Below are 20,523 nucleotides of genomic sequence, written 5' to 3'. Positions count from 1 at the left end.
TCTGCCTACTGTGAGGTTGGTGTTTTCAAAGCTTAATTTTCTTCATCTTTATTTTTTAGTTCGCTGATTTCTGCTCAAATTTTTACTATTTTAGTATCTCTACTTCTTTTGGATTTATTCTGTACTCTTTCTAATTTCTAGGTTGGGCACTTAATTCCTAGTGAATTTGCCTTGTTGAAATTTTAGTCACCTTAAGTTCATGTAGTTGGATGTGGAAGGATTTCAGCAGAGTTTTTGACCCAGAAAGGATCAGTAGTCCAGACATGCCCCTTCTCTTGCTGTCTGTCGTTAGCCCCTCCAAGAGAAGACCTGCACAGGTGGTTGTCTGAGGGGCAGTTTTCTCCATGGCTGTTTCAAAACATGTGCTCAATATTTCAATGTGCTCTTGGCTTAATTGTTCATATTTTTTTTTTTCTTCTAGCACTATTTGTCAGATCAAAGAACTGTTAACATGTGGAGCTGCTAGAATTTAGAGAGATGTAACCCTTTATGCTTCAGAGTAGGAATGTATGGAAGTGAGGCGGTGGTGTCACACTACAGTTTAGGAACAGAGTGAAACCCGGGTCATGAGACTTTGTAGCCTGTGCTCTTTCCACTGAGCCAAGCGCTCCTCAACACAGACGAGCATTCATTTTACAAAGTGGCAAGGTCACCTGCATGACCTTGTTCAAATATGATCAACATATATGGCCACTTCTTGTGATTCTAGAAAATGCATCTGGGGAAAAGTGTGACATTAACAGTAAAACTATGAAATTTGCTTGCCCAGCGAGGGCTTGCGTGTTTTGTTTTGCTTACCATCATTGATTCCCTATTTATTTGTTCCTGTTGTGTGCCAAGGATTTATCCTGAAGCATTTCAACATGAACTTAAGTTCATGTTGTATATTTTTCTTTCTACCTTTAGACTTCTGAGAAGTAGAATGGCTCAAGGAAAGGAAACAGTGATGAGATCAGGGGTTAAATAAACAAACAACCCTTTGTCTTGAACTTTGCTGGCACAGACCCAGCATTGTTTCTCACAGTGCAACAGCTGACAATATTCTTGTTTCTGAAGAAAAATAAAATCAGTACTTAGAAATGATGTGTCCTGCATATGCATTTTAAAGGAAAGAAATGGCATTTATTTTAATTCTGCTGAAGTCTCTTTCATATCCCTTCTGGGATCTTTTTTTTTTTTTTGAAGACATGTCCTAGATTATGAATTGGCTTGTATGGGGCAGAGGTCTCTGTGAACCTCCTGGTTCCTAATAGCCTCAAGAGAGGCATTGCACAAGTTCTAAACATTCTGGGCTTGAAGCCAAGGGTTGGGTGGCTGTGTTGCTTTTGCAGCTGTGATTTAAATTAGAAACATTCTACCTTCTCAACAGAAATTTTACAGAGATCCCGATTTTTTTAAAGGCTTTTATAGCCTATAACTTCTAAAAGAGATGTATTAACTCAGCTTGCTTGATTCAGAATGAATAGAGTATAACAAAATTCAGATTAAAGAGACCTGTACCTTTGAGGGTTTCTGTAATGAGAAGCAATCCATCTTGCTGTTGTTATATTAAGATGAAGTGTACCATGAATTTAAATTTTATGTTGTTACTTTAAGTAAGTATCTCCTTCATTCTCTTCTCATGCCTTTGGGTATTTTTTAAATTTATGTTAAATATTCAGATATTTAAAAAAATCTAAGTATGTAAATCCTGGCCGTGTCTGGTAGTAGAACAACATACACATTATAGGCAATTCATCCATGTTTGATGTGGTAAAAACGAACCCAAACCTCCCAAGCATGAACTTAGAGGGTTAGTCCCTCCACCAGTCCTACTGCACACACAAAGCAGGGCACATAAACACTTCAAGGGGATCTTTCACTGGGCTTCCACATTGTCTAGCCTTAAGGCACACCAGATTTTGGGTTTCATTTAAAGGCTATGAGAAAATTGTTTCACAAGACGCTATCCCAAAGAACTCAACTTTTAATGTACCAGTGGTATTGCCCGTCTGCGTGGGGAAATTTCCAGATGCTACATGCTGCTTTGGGACTATTGTGGCCTTACCTAATCCTCACTTTTCTATCCGGGTTTTAACTTTCACTCAGTGCTGTTTTCTTCCCATCTTTGACATTGATCCTATGGACTCTTCCTGAAGCATTTTCTCTTTTATCTCTCATAACTCCTAAGGATAGCACTTATTTATAAAGCTCATAATATAAACAGAAAAGAAGTGAATAGCATAACGCTCTGGTTTTGAAAAGCAAAAATAAAAAGGCGTGAAAACAAGTCCCAGTATTCTCCTAATACTTAGAAAAAAGATATAGAACAAAAAAACTTAAGACACTTTTTGTGTTCATAAAGCTGAGTTTGGGATACAAGGTAACTGAGTTTGAAAGTACAGACTTTTGAGTCAGACAGATGTGAGCTCTAGTCTCAACTGTGGCCCATTTTATCAATGCAACCTTGAGTCAGTTACTTACTTCCCCTTTATGAATCTCTATTTCCTTATCTGCAAAATGGGAACAATAATATCACCTACTGCCAGCTTTGTTATCAACATCAAACAGGAGAACAAAGGTAAAGCTGCTAACCCAGGGTGTGGCACAGGATAAGGGCTCAATAGATGGTAGAATTTGTTATCATTATACACGCTATTAGAAAATATGTGCAATAGTGTGGCTTGGTTTCCACTTTGGGCAATTGCCTTTGGGACTAAAGTTCTTCTAAAATGAATAGATTGGACTAAAAGCAACCTCTTATGAGCCCCTTCCAGCTTGCTAATTACCTCTGGAATAGGATTGATAGATTGACTTATGGCCTGAAAAGTTTATTTCATCTAGATATCTTAGGAAGAAATAGAACTGAGTCCAAAATTCCAGAATGTCAGAGGGACGACGGAGTAGGTGAGGAAATGGGGAAGGAATTTCTTGTGGCAAAGGTCCCTTTTTTGAAGGAATGAAATATCAAGCACTAGGAGCCCTCCTGACAAAGACTGAGACACCCATATCTAATATTGCAAATACGTGTTTGGGAAGGAATTAAGCAAGAAACAGAGACATTAGTTTATCAAAATCAATTCATTCATTCAATGGATGAATGAGTGAATGAGCCCAATCTGCTCAATTAAAATATTTATTTTCAATATCTTTAATATGTTATTTCATTCCATAAAATGAATAATTCAAGGTGGCTGAAAATTCTTTAGGCCAAACTAGAATTAGGAAACCCTCACCTCATGCAGTTCTAGGTTGGTGGAAGCAAAATCGTACAAATTGAGTCACTCTGAGGAGCAAGACGTTGTATGGAATGTGGAGAGTCACTACTTATTTTTTTGTGTCTTCTCTCAAAATTAAGGACAAAGGGAAATGGGTACCTTTCTAATTATATAGGAAAATGAAAGAACAGGAAATTTTGGCCACATCTACAAATACTTACTGCTCAAGTATGAAACACACCCCCATGTTCATGATGGAGAAATTACCAGTCAAGTCTTAGGCTGTGTCCCAACCGTGACCTCTGAATTGTCTTAGCTATGAGTGGACAGAGGGGGACACTACAGTGCAGGGGAAACTGACTAATAGGAACACATAATATTTTTGGAACTAGAATGCATCTGGCTACCTCCAGTGACAATCGAAGATATCACATGTCTACAGGGTCTGGGGACCAGGAGAAACTTGTATGATTCTGTAAATGTTGGTGGTTCATTTTTCTCTAAGGCACTTCCCAGATCAGAAGGTCAGGGAACCTCAGAAATTCCTTGTCCCCTGTTGCACCCAATTTATTATACAATTTTGCTTGCTCTTATGTGTGTGTCTTGATTCCTAAATAGTATCCAAAACAATTTTACGTGTTTATATTTTTGCCTTTTCAGATTTCAAGTTGGAGATTTTTCAGGTCATAATATGAAAATGCTGCTGATTTTGTTCCTCATAATAATGTGTCCCCATGTTTCTGTGAACCAAGATTCTGGTAAGGAAAAAAAAATGGAAAGAATTCTTTCTTTAATTTTCATTATGGAAAATAGATAATATATGAGTTTGACCTACTTAAAAGTTAAGAATTTTATTTTGCTTTGTTTTGATTTTGATGGTGGTAAGGATGGGGATGGTAGCTCAATTTCTTTTTGATGTCACCCTGTTTTCTTTTGCAGATCATTTGTTTCTGGACCTTATTCCTCGTTAATGATAGAAAGATATGAGAGCTGTTATTTTGTCCTCAGTTTCAACCCTTTTTAGGTCTTCTGGGAGGTTGCATGAAAATTCTATCTCTTAATATTAGCTTCAGGCCTGGAAAATTTGAATTGTCTCTTCTTAATTCATTTGTGCCAAAACATTGTCTTGGTTAAGCATCCAGATTTTGCTCCAATTTAAACTGTTTGTCTGCTTATTGTGAAGAACGTGCTTTTACCCTGAGGAGAAAGCTCCATAGTTGTCTACTGTCTGTCAGCAACTATGTCCCGTGGACTTGGAGTCAAAATACTGGCCTATCCTTCACTGCCTGTATCACCTCTTAAATAATTAGCTATTATACTGGTCACTTCATGTCCAGGGCCACCTATATTGGCTTTTACAGCTTTCTCAAGGACTCTGACCCTGCAGCAAGTTTTCAGAAGAGATAAACTAGACTTTGCCCTGCAAACATCCTCCTTTGATGTCTCGCTGGGCCTGATGTTATGTTTTTTAAAGAGAGGCAACACTTTTCCCCCAATTGTTCCATGGTTTAGACATAGTGATGGGCCTTATCAGAACCTGAATCTATCTCATGTGCCAGTGTCTACATTTCCTTTCTCCAAACAAGATGTGGGGGTTTATCCATGAATGGAAAGGCCACTTTTGGTCACAAGTCAAGCCATCCTGGGCAGGGCACACCTGACAGTCCTCACAGGGGGTCCAGTTTTCTCTTGGAGGAAGATGTTGATTCCCTCTCACTGACTTCTTCCCCTGAAATGCTGCTGCCTATATGATCATCAAAGGCATCTCAAACTGGTGGTAATTAGGTTATTTAGAAGATGAGAAAGAACAATTTTATCCACTATGCCTCGATCAGATGGCTATAAAGAGAATTAAATAACACACAGGAGGACCAAAGCTGGTTTCCTAGCACTTGTAGATAGGAAAAGATGGAAGTTATTTTAATTTAATTAGAATTTAGCTAGTAACCATTTCAGATATCAGAATCTCAGAGTGAGGAGGAACCTTAGGTATTTTCTAGTTAAATCTACTCATTTTAAAGGTGAGGAAACTGAGGCCCAAGTATTTGAATGACTTGCCAGAGCTGCTAGAGTTAGCTGATAACAGAGTCAGGACTTCCATTACTTCTTCAATTACACTGTATTTTCTTTCTTTCTTTCTTTCTTTTTTTTTTGTGAGGAAGATCAGCCCTGAGCTAACATCCGTGCTAATCCTCCTCTTTTTGCTGAGGAAGACCGGCTCTGAGCTAACACCTATTGCCAATCCTCCTCCTTTTTCTCCCCCAAAGCCCCAGTAGATAGTTGTATGTCATAGTTGCACATCCTTCTGGTTGCTCTATGTGGGACACAGCCTCAGCATGGCCCGGGATCCAAACCCGGGCCTCCAGTAGCCGAGCGCACGCACTTAACCGCTAAGCCACGGGGCCGGCCCTACACTGTATTTTCCTAAACATACACCATCCAGACATTTCCCTCCCTTCCCTGAACAAGAAATGGATCTTATACCAAAGTAGTGAGAGCTCTGAATTCAAACCAGCAGACCACCAATAAACAACATTTTGTGTTTGCACTGAGTGATTCTCTATCACATAAAAATGTTAACTCTACACACCTAGTACTGAATCTAGCATTGAATGAAGCCTTAAAGTTCAGCAAAGTAGTGTATTCCCAAATAAAAATCATATTTTTAATAGAGACTAAAAATATAATCCCTTTCCCAGCTTAAGGTATACTGGTTTCTATCACATGTGAGAATAAATTTAAAATGCTCACTCATATGATTCATCAATTATAATGCCCACTCATGATTCATCAAAATATATTATAAATAACTTTAAGATAGATTAGGACAATCCCATATTTTTATGATTTTTTAAATGTCACCAATTTGACACTGTGTAACACAAAACTAATGTGTTGTAATCAGATCAACTTGTTGCATCGAAAGGAAATCACGATGAAAGATTATCTTTCAGATTTCTTCATGCAAACAAATTCGAAGCAGTTTGATTCTCAATTAAAAATTTTATCCTCGATATAAATTGAGGTCAAATTCTGAAAACAAACAAAAACGTACAAGGGGAAATTATCCACTAAAGGTATAAAAACCCAGGACTTTTTACTTCTCTAAATTTACCTATTTCTAATTAACTAATTCCTTGCAAAAGTGATGCTTAATTTTGTGGTCAGTTCAAATGAAATGGTATATGATATAAAAGATCAGCCCAAGAAACAATATTTCTTTTCTTGAGAGAGTATGTAATTTCAGGCTGTTAGTTTTCAGTTTATTGGGAAGGTATTAAAAATACAAATAAAAGAGGAAAGTAAGTTTTTCCACATATGGTTGGCATTAACCATGGTGGTAAATTTTTAAACTCTTTGCTTTGTTTATATGTTTGTTTGTAGGCCCTCAGTTCGCAGATGTGGTGTTTCTGGTGGACACCTCTGATCACCTGGGAACTAAGTCCTTCCCTCTGGTGAAGACGTTCATCACCAAAGTGATCAGCAGTCTCCCCATAGAGGCCGACAAATACCGCGTGGCCCTGGCCCAGTACAGTGACAAGTTCCACAGTGAATTTCAGCTGAGCACCTTCAAGAGCAGGAACCCCATGCTGAACCACCTCAGGAAGAACTTCAGCTTCACTGGCGGCTCCCTGCGGATAGGAAACGCCCTCCAGGAGGCTCACAGAACCTATTTCTCTGGACCCCCAAACAGGAGAGACAAGAAAGAGTTTCCCCCAATTTTGGTGGTCCTGGCTTCAGCTGAGTCCGAGGATGACGTGGAAGAGGCTTCCAAGGCCCTGAGGAAAGATGGAGTGAGAATCATCTCCGTGGGGATGCAGACAGCTTCTGAGGAGGACCTGAAGGCCATGGCCACGGCTCCGTTTCATTTCAACCTTCGGACGGTCAGAGACCTCAGCACGTTTTCCCAAAACATGACGCAGATCATCAAGGATGCGACTCAGTACAAGGACGGAGCAGTCAATGATATTCTTGTAGAAGGTGGGCTTAGGGGGCGTGTATAGGAATGATGATAAAATGCTTTTGAAAAATCAACATAGAGAGAGAATTGAAACTCTATGAACATCCCTTTCCCCGAAAGCTGGGCTGCATTTTCAGATGTTAAATATCCATGTGTTCAAGAGGGCCCAATGGTTGTGGCCATTTTAAATCCAGTGAACCCCACAAGCCTTGGTTTTCCATGGTTTGCTTATCCATCTTGCATGTCATTTACAGGCTTCTTAGAATTCAGGGATGCCTTTTCCCTGCTACTCAGCTTATCTCTGAGCTATCTCCCTGGACTTAAGTTGCTATGTAGTATTATTACAGTTCATTTAAAAGGTAAAATGGTTGCTAAAGATATCCTTGACTCCTGAAACCATGTAATGTAATCACAGAACGTTAGCGCTAGAAACAACTTCAGATAGTCCAAACTCCCGATTCTGCGGAAAGGAACTTGCAGGCATCCTTAGAGGTGACGTGGCCTGGCCCGGGGCCAGCTGCAGCTTGAAGTCAGAGCTAGGTCAGGTCTCTCGATTCCCAGGCCCATGTAGTTTTAGCGCCACGCTGCCTCCCTTCCTGCTGCTCTCTTCTGAATTAGCTTCCCTGTGTTCTGCTGCATCTTCAACCTGCTGTCCTGGTCTGTCCTCTTGTACTATTCTATTAACTAACAAGAAGGGCCAAGAGATTATGAAAATCATTCAAGTGAGGGGCAGGGGAGAGCCAGTAAAAACAATTTGCTCAAAGTGTACAACTCCAAATAAGTTTCCAAATAAGGAAACTCACATTGTTAAATCAGTTTGAATGACATGACATTTATTATATATATAATATAAGAGAATGCTTTTCTTCTGGTAACCTGTGAAAATATGAATCCCATTACCAGCATCTTTCCTACATAAAATAATGGAAAATGCAATTACTATTCCATTATCATCCCTTAGGAACATTTGGACTATAACTGCTGTTTTGAACACTGATGGTGCTTAAATAATGTTAATATGATAGCAGTAGCTGCTGTTCATTGAGTGAGTGTTATGTGCCAGGCCCCATGCCAAGCACATTATCTCATTTAATCCCTGTAACAACTCCATGAGATAAATATTATTATCTCCATTTTTACAGGTGAGGAATTTGAAGCTGAGAGTTTAGCTGAGATCCCATATTTGAACCCAGGACCCTCTGATCTCAGCTTCATCATCGTTTTGTCTACCTCCTTCTTTCTTTAAGTGCATAACCAAGCTCTGGTAGATGCTCTTTGTGCTTTCTAATGCCGAGCAGAGATGCTGAACCTCCAACTAAAATTGTGCTTGTTCCTTCCTGGTCCCCACAGTTTGCCAAGGGCCTTCAGTGGCAGATGTTGTGTTTCTGTTGGACGTGTCGATCAATGGCAGCCAGGAGAACTTTGACTATCTTAAGGAGTTCCTAGAAGAAAGTGTATCTGCTCTTGACATAAAGGAACATTGCATGAGGGTTGCCCTTGTGGCCTTTAGCAACGAGACAAAGGTGATAAATTCACTCAGCAGGGGCATAAATAAGTCAGAGGTTCTCCAGTATATACAGAACCTGTCTCCCCAGGCTGGGAAGGCCTACACCGGAGCTGCCATCAGAAAGATCAGGAAGGAAGTCTTCAGTGCCAAGAATGGCAGTCGGAAGAATCAGGGGGTGCCCCAGATTGCTGTGCTGGTGACCCACAGACCATCGGAAGACAATGTGACCAAGGCAGCTGTTACCCTCCGGCGCCAGGGCGTGACCATCTTCACCTTGGGCATAGAGGGGTCCAGCGACACCCAACTGGAAAAGATCGCGTCTCACCCCGCCGAGCAGTACCTCTCCAAACTGAAAACCTTCTCTGACCTGGCCGCTCACAACCAGACGTTTCTGAAGAAGCTGCGGAACCAAATAACGCACAAAGTCTCTGTCTTTTCAGAACGGACCGAAACTCTCAAATCGGGTAAAGTCTTTTGCTGAGAGAAGGGTTTTTCCGATCCTCTTTCTTTTTTCTTGTCTTTCAGGTGTTATAGATCCAAAAGGGATTGGCGAGGTATGATGTGGGTAGGGAGAATAAATTCCTAATATTTTACTTTAGCTTGAGCTTGCGAAGTGTAGATGGGAGGAGAATAAAAGCTATTGAGGTGTTGATGGGGAGAAGAGATTTCCCTTTTTACTTCCTCTTTGGTGCAGCTTCACTTGGGTTCTACATTACTTATAAACACCCCAGAATACCATCCTTTCTTATTTTTCTCCCTTCCTCACTTTTTTCTTTTCTCTCCTTTGCCTCCCATGTTCCCCTGCTTTCTCCTTTATTTCTTTTTTTCTTTTTGTACTTTTCTCTCCTTTCTAGTGTTCCATCATCCTCAAATTCCAAATTAGAGAATATAAGGAAGCATGATTTGGGTTGAAGATCCAGTAATGAATTTGTTGTGAAGTACTATCTAGTATCTGAGTTTAGAGAGACAGAAAGCAATGTTTTATATATTTCATATATAAATGTGTATGCTATATGAATATTTTTTGTATGTGTATACATATACATATATATGTATACATTCTTCAACAAATATTTATAGCATGTTTACTATAAAAGTTTCATTGTCCTACACAAATAAGGCTACTGACAATAACCCTAGTTTTTGTTAATTGACTAAGAGTGGATGAGGAGTAAATAATTTGTTCAAAATTTCAAGAAAGAGGGCCAGCCCGGTGGTGTAGAGGTTAAGTTTGTGCGCTCCGCTTCAGCGGCCCGGGGTTTGCAGGTTCGGATCCCGGGCGTGGACTGAAGTACCACTCGTCAAGCCATGCTGTGGCCGGTGTCCCACATATAAAGTGGAGGAAGATGGGCATGGTTGTTGGCCCAGGGCCAATCTTCCTCAGCAAAAAGAGGAGGATTGGCAACGGATGTTAGCTCGGAGCTAGTCTTCCTCACACAAAAAAAAAAATTTCAAGAAAGAGAGCTCATATGTCCACAATGTTCAGTTAAATGTCCTCTCTATTTCACAACACACCATTTGACTACTAAGCAGTTATTCACTAATGAGAGAAGTGACTTGTGAAAAGACATCTTCAAGTTTTCTTTCTTATCTTTTACTATATCCAGATTTACTCTGACTCACAGCAGAGAATTATTTAAGACTATTTGGATAATAGTCTTAAACTGTCAGAAGCAATTCGTTTGGCCCAACTGATGCTAAGATTTCCCACATTAAGCTGGCAGTGCATGCCTTTTAAGCTTAGAAGCTGTTTCCTATTTTTCTGTCTGAAGAGGCTCATGGTTTTTATTCTTTCCATCTGTTCCCATTTCTTCTTCACACTTGCCCCACTGCCACACTCAACTTTTTGTTTCCATTTTAGGTTGTGTGGACACTGAAGAAGCAGACATCTATCTGCTCATTGATGGCTCCGGGAGCACCCAGGCCACAGACTTCCACGAAATGAAGACCTTCCTGTCGGAGGTTGTAGGGATGTTCAACATCGCTCCGCAGAAGGTGCGGGTTGGGGCCGTTCAGTACGCTGACAGCTGGGACTTGGAATTTGAGATCAATAAATACTCTAATAAGCATGATTTGGGAAAGGCCATTGAGAACATCAGGCAGATGGGTGGGAATACAAACACTGGCGCAGCCTTGAACTTCACACTGGGGCTGTTGCAAAAGGCAAAGAAGCAGCGAGGAAACAAAGTGCCGTGTCATCTTGTTGTCCTGACGAATGGTGTGTCCAAGGATAGCATCTTGGAGCCTGCGAACAGACTGAGAGAAGAACTCATCCACGTTTATGCCATTGGGGTCAAGGAGGCCAACCAGACACAACTGCGAGAAATTGCAGGCGAGGAAAAGAGGGTATACTACGTACATGACTTTGACGCTTTGAAAGACATAAGAAACCAAGTTGTTCAAGAAATCTGTGCTGAAGAAGGTAGGAGAAATGGTGGCTTTACCTTTTGACTTCAGCCTACAAGTGGCCTTCCTTCAATATTTGACATTGCTGGTTTAGAGAAACAAGATAAACTTCCAAGTTGAGATTTGTTAACCTGTGTAACTATGTTTGTTCTCCAGAACGAAACTAAGGGCCAGTTACAGTGTTGCTCCAGTTAACATGTGAAGTGTATTAAAGATATTTAGAGAAGTTCTCCCAAATAAGTATTAATTAGCTTCCTCCCACAAATCCCCGCTAGGATAGATATATGATTAGATGCTACGTGTGTAGTACAATCAAATGATTTCAGATTTTAAGGTGTGCTTCAGGTTTATTTAAATTGCTTTTTCATAAAACTTTTATGAAATCTTATAGAGCTATATCAGTAGTTTTCAACCGGGGCTGATTTTTTCTCCCTCAGGGGACACCTGGCAACATCTAGAGATATCTTTGGTTGTCATGACTGGGGAAGTGCTACTGGCATCTAGTGGGTAGAAGTCAGGGATGCTGCTAAACATCCTATAGTATCCTACAATGCGTGGACTGCCCTCCACAATAAAAATTATCTGGGCCAAAACGTCAGTAGTGCTGAGGTTGAGAAACCCTGAGTTATATATTAAAGCAAATTGCTAACTAACAGAATAGTCTCACTTTCTTTGCCTTCAATGCTTTATTTACCTGCTAACAATCCTTCCCAAGCACACACTTAACTTCACTGTAGAATTATTTGTGTTTTGGATTTTCCTATTCACTCTTAATATTTTTACGCAAAGCCAACTTGTATAAACATCTCGTTTCCTCCCATGCAGCCTGCAAAGAGATGAAGGCTGACATCATGTTTCTGGTGGACAGTTCTGGCAGTATAGGACCTGAAAACTTCAGCAAAATGAAAACATTTATGAAAAACCTCGTGAGCAAATCTCAGATTGGGGCAGATCGAGTGCAAATTGGCGTAGTCCAGTTCAGCGACGTCAACAAGGAAGAGTTTCCGCTTAACCGATACGTGTCCGAAAGTGAAATTTCAGGTGCAATAGACCGAATGGCTCACATTGGAGAAACCACCTTGACCGGTGGTGCCCTGACCTTTGTGTCTCAGTACTTCAGCGCTGCCAAGGGGGCCCGGCCCAACGTCAGGAAGTTTCTCATCCTCATCACGGATGGTGAAGCTCAGGACATAGTCAAGGACCCAGCCGTAGCACTTCGGCAAGAAGGCATAATTATCTACTCTGTGGGAGTGTTTGGCTCCAATGTCACCCAGCTTGAGGAGATCAGCGGGAGGCCAGAGATGGTTTTTTATGTTGAGAATTTTGACATTCTACAGCATATTGAAGATGATCTTGTTTTTGGAATATGCAGCCCCCGTGAAGGTAGGCGTGGGCATATCCATTAGCGGGACTATCTGAACACCACATGTCCATGTTAGTCATTATTTCTTGAATTAAGTAGGCCAATACTTGAACATGGTAAACATTTTGTTTAATCGAAATGTTTATGCTAGTGGCTTTTGACCTGCATATAAAATGCAACTTTCTTCAACAAAATGTTGAATTAGACAGTAAGGAACAATTTTGGTCCACCTAGATTCTTTCCCATTTGTAGACAAAGAGCACGAGGATGATGAATCTTCTATTTAAGAAAAGTGGTATCATACCGAGTCTTAGGTCTCGTTCTCGAGAAGCAGAAGCTGAGTCAGGGGTTCTTGTGGAAGTGATTTATTGAGGAGATGTTTCCAGAAGAGGGTAAGGAAAGCAGGACAGGGCATGGGTAGGTGCTTGGCAAGGAGTTGGTCTCAGCTGGAGTCTAGCTTCAGCCTGATCCCATGGGAAACTCTAGAGCATGAATTACACCAGAGTTGGTTCCACCTTGAGGCCAGGGGCCCAGCCTCATATAAGCTGAGTCCTTGGGCTCCATGTGGGCTGCTGAGGCAGGCAGTAGAGGGGCATAACCTCCTGGGCAAGGTGGCCCCCCTTTGACCTAACATTCACCACATATGTTTGTTTATTTTACAATTTTTAAAAACCAGCACTTAAATAAAATGAGATAATGTTTGTAAAAACACTTTAATATTTATTAAATCCTATAAAGGAGGAATATAGTATGGGAGCTTGAGCAATGGAAGCTTCTAAGGAAGTAAATAGTATCGTCCCTATTCTCCTTCCATGAAACTGCAGAATGATGGAAGTGATGAAACAAAAGGTCAGCAAATACAAGGAGCTGATTTATACTGTGACCCACAGGGCTTGATGACAGAGGCATTCTGAAAAATCTCTATAGATTTTTAGATGGATCTAAAGGAGATGGATCTTAATGGCATTTTGAGGGAAGAGAGGAACATTGTTCTGTTATTCAAATAACAGTTCTGTTCAACTCCTACTAGAAGGTTTGGTGATTGTGGTCTGTGTTTTGTGGAAAGAAGAGTACACCTGGATTGTATTTCCTGGTAATTCCACCCAGAACAAATCTGAATTCTTTAAAGTGTGCCAACACTGAGCAATCTACCCCCCAATCCTCTGGGTAATGCAAGCAGGCTCCCCAAGGCAGAGAGATGTAGTTTCTTCTTTTGTGGAACCAGCCTATAGAGGATTTGGGAATTGATAATTTGGTTTATGGCTCCTGCACACATGGCCTCTAGTCAGTGGAGTGAGTACATTGGCTCTAGGGTTTTCAACAGCCCTACCACATAGCAAGCAAGAAGCTGGCATAAGAAGGAAGTGTGGTGAGCTCTGGGAGGGGGGTACTTTCTCACAATTCCATTTCTCCAGATTCGATGAGTTAACATTTAAAACATACCTTTCTAAAGCCTGTAGAGCGATTGTGCTACATAAGGACTAAATCATTAACCATCTTACAATTCCATTTCACCAGAATGAATGAGTTGGAGTTTGGGACTCTGCACCTTTAGATAGAATATGCTCCACACACATGGATTAAGTATTAATTGGGTCTTTCCTGCTTTACTTTTCCATGGCATCGACCCAAAGTTTAAAAAGTTAGTAGGAACATCATGCTAGGGCCACTTAGTTGGGCCAAGTGTGAAATGGGTTTATTTCTATGATGAGGCCCAATAATGAAAATAGATAATGTTTTGAGAAAGTCAGAATGGGAGAAAATGTAACCTTGAAAAATCAGCCATCATATAACCATGAAAAAATATACACTGTTGCCAAATTCATTTTCACTTGGTCATTTCCCCAAGGTTTATCTTAAGAATAAAACTGCACGATCCCTGTGGCTTGAAAAAAAATAGGCAAACTTGTATAAATGAAAGCACATGTTGAATGAACCATTTATGCAGGAGAATTTCCACAGAATTGTGATTTTTTTTTTTAGTCCAAAAGCATTTGAAATGCTTATTTCTGATGATCCTGTGACTTGCCCCACCACTCTACCCGCCACTGCCTACAATAGGCTTCATTTCACATCTGTCTTATCCTAAAAGCTCACCTGATTGAGTGTTACTATGTACTGACAGCACAAATGTATGTGTATTGTGTCAGTTATCCAGGGGACGGAAATCCTAATATACAGCTCGATCCCCTGAGGAGGAGACACCAGCAACTGAAAAAACAGGTTGAGGGGAAGGAGTCTCCTGTCATGTCCAAAGCTAATCTGCTATGGTTTTCCTTTCTCCTCCTCTTTTAGAATGCAAGCGGATTGAAGTTTTAGATGTTGTGTTTGTAATTGACAGCTCTGGCAGCATTGACTATGATGAATATAATATCATGAAGGACTTTATGACTGACTTGGTGAAAAAAGCCGATGTTGGCCAGAATCAGGTCCGGTTTGGGGCTCTGAAGTATGCTGACGACCCAGAGGTGCTGTTCTATCTGGATAACCTTGGCACAAAATGGGAGGTGATTTCCATGCTCCAGAATGACCAGCCCATGGGGGGCAACACTTACACCGCTGAGGCACTAGCCTTCTCAGACCACATGTTCACCGAAGCCCGGGGCAGCCGCCTGCACAAGGGGGTCCCCCAAGTCCTCATTGTGATCACCGACGGGGAATCCCATGATGCAGATAAGCTCAATGCCACAGCCAAGGCCTTGCAGGACAAAGGCATTCTTGTCCTGGCTGTGGGAATCGCTGGTGCCAACCCCGTGGAGCTGCTAGCCATGGCAGGATCGAGTGACAAGTACTTCTTCGTGGAGACTTTTGGAGGCCTAAAGGGGATATTTTCAGACGTGTCAGCTAGTGTGTGTAACTCTTCAAAAGTAGGTAAGATTTGTCTATTAAGTTTTTCTTAATTATCAGCCGAGGTCCAAATGAGGGAGAAAACAAAGCCAAAGCCCTCAGGAGCAAGTTCTCAAGAGAGGAAAGAAAAAGCACTAATTGTTTCATGGGAACTTCCACATTATAGAATCTCAGGGTTGGAAAGACCTCAAGGACATTTCATTTGGCCTCCTGCCCAAAGAGGAATACCCTCTACGACATTCGTACCTACTTCTGCCTAAACTCTTCTAGTGATGGGGAATTCACCATTTTTCTACAGGCTTTATTGGAACACAAATTTGTTTACATATCATTTCCTCCCATTAGTTCTTCTTCCTGCTCTTTACACGAGAAATCAAATTTCATCTCTTCCTAAGAACCAGCGATCATTGCCTGAAGTCTTCTCTCCTCCAGGCTAGAAGCCCCCAGTTCCTTCACCTTTTTCTATTATGGCACAAACTCGTTTAAAACATGGAGCCCAATATTAGACACTCTATTCCAGTCTCAGATGTTTCCAGAGCAGAGTACAGTGAGATTTGCTTTGCCCGGGATGCCATATTTCTGTCTCAGCAGCTGGAGATTGCATTGCCGCATTTATTTGTGTGTGTGTGTGTGCGTATGTGTGTTTGTATTCATTCCTTCATTCAGCTGCCATTTTACACTTTTGTTTCAAAGGGAGATGTGGTCTATGAAAATTCCTTAGTATTTTTATTAAGATGTGTTTTACTAAAAATATTAAGTATTTTTATTAGATGAATTGCTGTTAATCCAGGATTCCAACATCTTGTTGTAGTTCCTTTGAAAAATTATGTAACTTTTCTGGTTTTCATATATGCATTGCCTCCTTAGAATGCAACTACATACTATCTTTTTCTTTCACAAAACTAACACAATTTGTCTAGGTCTTATTGAAAACTGGGACAAATCTCTTACTTTCTGTTGGCCAATGCCTAAAACTTGATCTGTCCTTTTCAAGTCCACTGTAGAAGTTGACATTGAGTTTTTATATGGAAAGTTCTCCCTTGGGTAGAAAAAAAGTACTTTATTTCCTTTATTTGAATCTAAAACAAAGCAATTTAATGAGTTAACTAATTCCTGAAGAACCTATTTATCACATTTCTTTTTATCTCTTCCTTGCTTATCTCAACCACAGGAATCTCAGACACCTTAATCTTTTCTGAGGCTAACATGAGAATTAATTAAGTTAGGTCAGTGGTGAGATCTCTGAGGAATTCAAGGAAATGATAATGCTCACCAGAAGGCTAAGGAACACACATGAGCATGTGCCAAGCATAACTCATTCATTGGCAGTGTTCTTTCATATTTTTGTTTTGTACTTGCTGTGTTAATACAGGGGAAAAATCTCTAAACTATACTGCGTTGTTTGTTCAAAAATATTTTTCTCAAGTAGATATTTTTGCCTATATGCACCAGAAAGGGGCCTGATAAAGAGAAAAACTGACTAAATTTAGGCTAGAAGGCATGATTTTAAAACCTCAATTTGCCATAATAAACTAGAAAAGTGCTTACTGGCTCAACTGGCCAGGGAGGCCAAGTCAATAATACAGACCATCTGTCTATTTGTTTGAATCCCTAAGTGGATGTGTGTTATTTTGTTTTTTCTTGCTATGCTACTACTATCACTAGGCTTTCTGGAAGGGTTAAGGCTAGATTGCAGGTGAGAATAAGTTTTCTGTAGCACCACCCCCAATTCTCTGGCATCTCCAAGAAGAAAATGGTGTAACACCAAATGGAAAAGCCAAGAGAAGCATAAAAGGATGTGTGAGTTTTTCATTCCTAGTGCTGCCTTTATGAACTGATTGTTTTTATTTCCTCTCCAATTAACGTGACCACAGGGTGGCATGAGATAAGAAACAACCTTCAGAAATATCGTTTCTCTATAGCTGCAAACATTTAATTTGTCTTACTTGGTTAAAGAAGGAATAACAATCTGATTTTTTTTGTTGTTCCCTTTCCTCTTCTTTGTAGATTGTGAAATTGGACAAATAGATCTCGTTTTCCTCATGGATGGTTCTAATAGCATTGATCCAGAAGACTTCAAGAAGATGAAGGAATTCTTGGCATCCGTTGTTCAAGACTTCGATGTCAGTGTTAACAGAGTGCGTATAGGAGCAGCCCAGTTTAGCCATAGCTATCAGCCAGAGTTTCCACTGGGAACTTTCATAGGCAAAAGGGAGATATCACTTCAGATTGAAAAGATCCAGCAGATCTTCGGATACACACACATTGGTGCTGCGCTCCGGCAGGTGGGGCATTACTTCCGGCCAGACATGGGCAGCCGGATAAATGCAGGTACCCCACAGGTGTTACTGGTTCTCACAGATGGCCAGTCCCAAGATGACGTGGCTGAGGCCGCTGAGGACCTGAGACGCAAAGGTATCAACATTTACTCTGTGGGCATCGGGGATGTGGATGACCAGCAGCTCATTCAGATCACTGGGACCGCAGATAAAAAACTGACAGTTCATAACTTCGATGAACTGAGAAAGGTCAAGAAAAGGATAGTTCGCAACATCTGTACCTCAGGGGGAGAGAGCAGTAAGTATTTCTTGCGTCCTTCAGCAACTACTTGACACTTTTGTTTCAAAGGGAGATCGTGGTCTATTAAAATTCCTTAGTATTCTTATTAAGATGCGTTTTACTAAAAATACTAAGTATTTTTATTAGATGAATTGCCGTTAATCCAGGATTCCAGCATCTGTCCTCCCCTGTCTTGCTGACATTTTCCTCAAGCTCTATTTCCATCCCCTGGGGCTGGTGGGAGAATTTAGATTTATGCCTCTGGATTTCAAACTGAACTTTTCACAGTTATGAAGTATTTTTTGTGACTTGTGGATTGAGAAACAGGACATCTGAGAGCCTGTCTCTTTTGTCTCCCTGTCTCCTGGGAGTGTGGCCCCCTTTGTGAATGGAAATGCCTCGACTTCAGAAGATGTGAGGAAAAGGCCATTGTTTACAATCGGGCTGGTTTCAGAGGTTAGAGGACATGCCTCAAAGAAATTGCCAATTTTTGTTGCCTGGCAGTTGGGCCCACAGGGCTGTCAAGTGCTGCATATTGGTATGTAGAGAACATCCCTGGAGGTTTATATCTTTATTATGAAATTTTACTACAGAAGTTAGTAAATAGCTTCTTACAAATTAGCACATTTTGACATTTTTCCAGCAAGTGGAAGGGAAGATCTTGAAGGAAGGATAACTTTTACTATTTTATAAAGGTGCCTGATAGGTTGGCTGTGATTCTGTATAACTATCCATAGTAAACGTTAACCCTGGATTTCCACCAGGGAGGGGAAAGCTACACAGTTGCTAAGAGGCAGCTCTGGAGACAGGCAACCTGGCTACAAATCCTTGCTCGATGGCCATTTTTTCTTGGACAAGTTGCTTAACTTTTCAAAGTTTAATTTTCTCATCTGTAAAATGTGAGTGATAGCAGCGCCTAGCTCAAAAGATCGTTGTGAAGTTTAAATGAGAAAATGGATATTTAAACTTTCCTTTGAATAAGCACGACACCTGGGATGTAATTATAAAGTCACTTCATTTTTGTCTACCATTGACCCATTAAATTTATTCATGGGGGCCAGCTGTCCCCTTGCCCTTAGCCATCTTCAGGAAATAAGTCAACCTTTTTTTGGTGATTAATGTGTGCATCCCAATGTAACTATTAAAACTTCAAACTTCATTCAAGGTTACTCTGCTTTCCCAGCCTGCCACAGGCTGCTCCTCTGCCACAGAGAAGAGGCCACATGTGGTTGGCATTGTACCTATTGTTCTCCACTTTTCACTCCTACCTTCTTCTCCCAGTCCCTTCCCCCTTCTTGCTAATGATGGTTTCTGGCCTCTCCAGAATGGGCTGGGGAAGGGAAAAGGGCTAAAGAGGTACAGGAAAGTTCTTACTTGATGGTACTCATCAGGAATTGGTTTTCTCTGACAACAGCCCGTGTCTAAAGCTGGGTCCCTTCATGGGTCCTTCAAAGGCTTCCCCTGCTGCTTCCCACCATCTCCACCCCCACCAAAGCATATTTGTCTCTCAACCATAGTTCCCTTGAGGAAGGTAAGAATGTCCTCTATTCCAGATTTTCCCTTATGCCTTCCTCAGCCTCTGGATATCTGATGATGTCTCCAGCTTTATTCTGCCATCTCTTTGCCTCTCCAGGTAGCCTTCTTGGACAGGAGATCAGAAGAGCCCACAACAGCTCTTTCTTACGAGCAGCCATATCAGCTCCATGGGAAACAATAACATATCAATTGCCCTGATAAACAGTGGAAGTTATGGCGTCCCGATGTGGCCGTCTCTCCTTTGCAGAGAGTGCAGCATGCCATCCTGTGTCTTATTCTTTAGAATTTCTAGGCTTGGGTCATCTCCAAGTTATCTCTTTAAAGCTCCTCTCTCTTGACTTAAGGAGGAAATTACCTCCTCTCTTTATGTGTGTGTGTATATGTGCTTGTGGTGGGAGAGCTCACAGCACATGAACAGTCTCTCCAAAAAAGCTCTTCTGAATTCCAGGCTCAAACCTTTTATAAGACCCAATGTGTAGGCTAAAGGTTAAGAATCCCATAATTGATTAGGAACTGCTGTCTTTGTAAATCCTGCTTCATGATCTCCTCATATTTTGGAATGTGTCTGGTGACCTCAGCCAAACCTTACACATTAATTTTCTATTTCACATAAAATACCCATTCCCAATTATTAGGGAGAAATTATCTTGGACCTTCTAGTCTTTGCTTGAGAGAGTGAAAGAAAATGGTGTGGAAAGTCAAACCAGGAGTATTCACTCCAAGTGGTGACTGAGTTATTTTTAAAGGAAAGAGCCATGAATGTAAAAATAAATAAATAAATAAGGGAAGTACTCTATAGTAAGATAAATTGAAGTCATTATTGCAGCAAGCAAGAATGTGAGGCCTTTGTAGCCAAGCTGTGGGCTGAGGACAGATGAGGCTGGAATGAACACTGACAAACCTTCAAAGGCATGTGCAAATATGTTAGAGGTTGCTGGTTCTTCTTAAGCTATAAACCCCCAAATCAAAGAAATCAAACAGTAGCTTGGTATAGCTCAAAGCAAACTAGACTTTAAGCCTGAACATATAGCTTTGCTTCTTATTAAAATATGCATAACATTGGAGAAGTCACTATCCTTTCTTAGTTTTCTCATTTGTAAAGTTACATCATCTCTGAGTTTCTCTAATTGTACACTGTGATTCAGTA

At 40.8% G+C, this 20,523-nt stretch overlaps 1 protein-coding gene across 1 annotated transcript in view; it reads left to right on the top strand.

Moving 5' to 3' along the window:
- Positions 1-20,523, top strand: part of COL6A6 (collagen type VI alpha 6 chain) — a 122,616-nt gene that overhangs the window by 15,769 nt on the left and 86,324 nt on the right. The window contains exons 2-8 of the mRNA XM_087430574.1: positions 3,858-3,955; positions 6,582-7,178; positions 8,509-9,129; positions 10,527-11,087; positions 11,897-12,454; positions 14,730-15,305; positions 17,289-17,858. Coding sequence (XP_087286700.1) covers positions 3,858-3,955; positions 6,582-7,178; positions 8,509-9,129; positions 10,527-11,087; positions 11,897-12,454; positions 14,730-15,305; positions 17,289-17,858 — 3,581 coding nt within the window. The remainder of the gene's footprint in view (positions 1-3,857; positions 3,956-6,581; positions 7,179-8,508; positions 9,130-10,526; positions 11,088-11,896; positions 12,455-14,729; positions 15,306-17,288; positions 17,859-20,523) is intronic.

This window comes from Ceratotherium simum, chromosome 5 (genome assembly GCF_057802395.1).
Source record: "Ceratotherium simum simum isolate JZ-2026a chromosome 5, ASM5780239v1, whole genome shotgun sequence".
Taxonomy (NCBI): Eukaryota; Metazoa; Chordata; class Mammalia; order Perissodactyla; family Rhinocerotidae; genus Ceratotherium; species Ceratotherium simum.
Note: the sequence above shows the minus strand (reverse complement) of the source record. Positions and strands in the feature narration are given on the sequence as shown.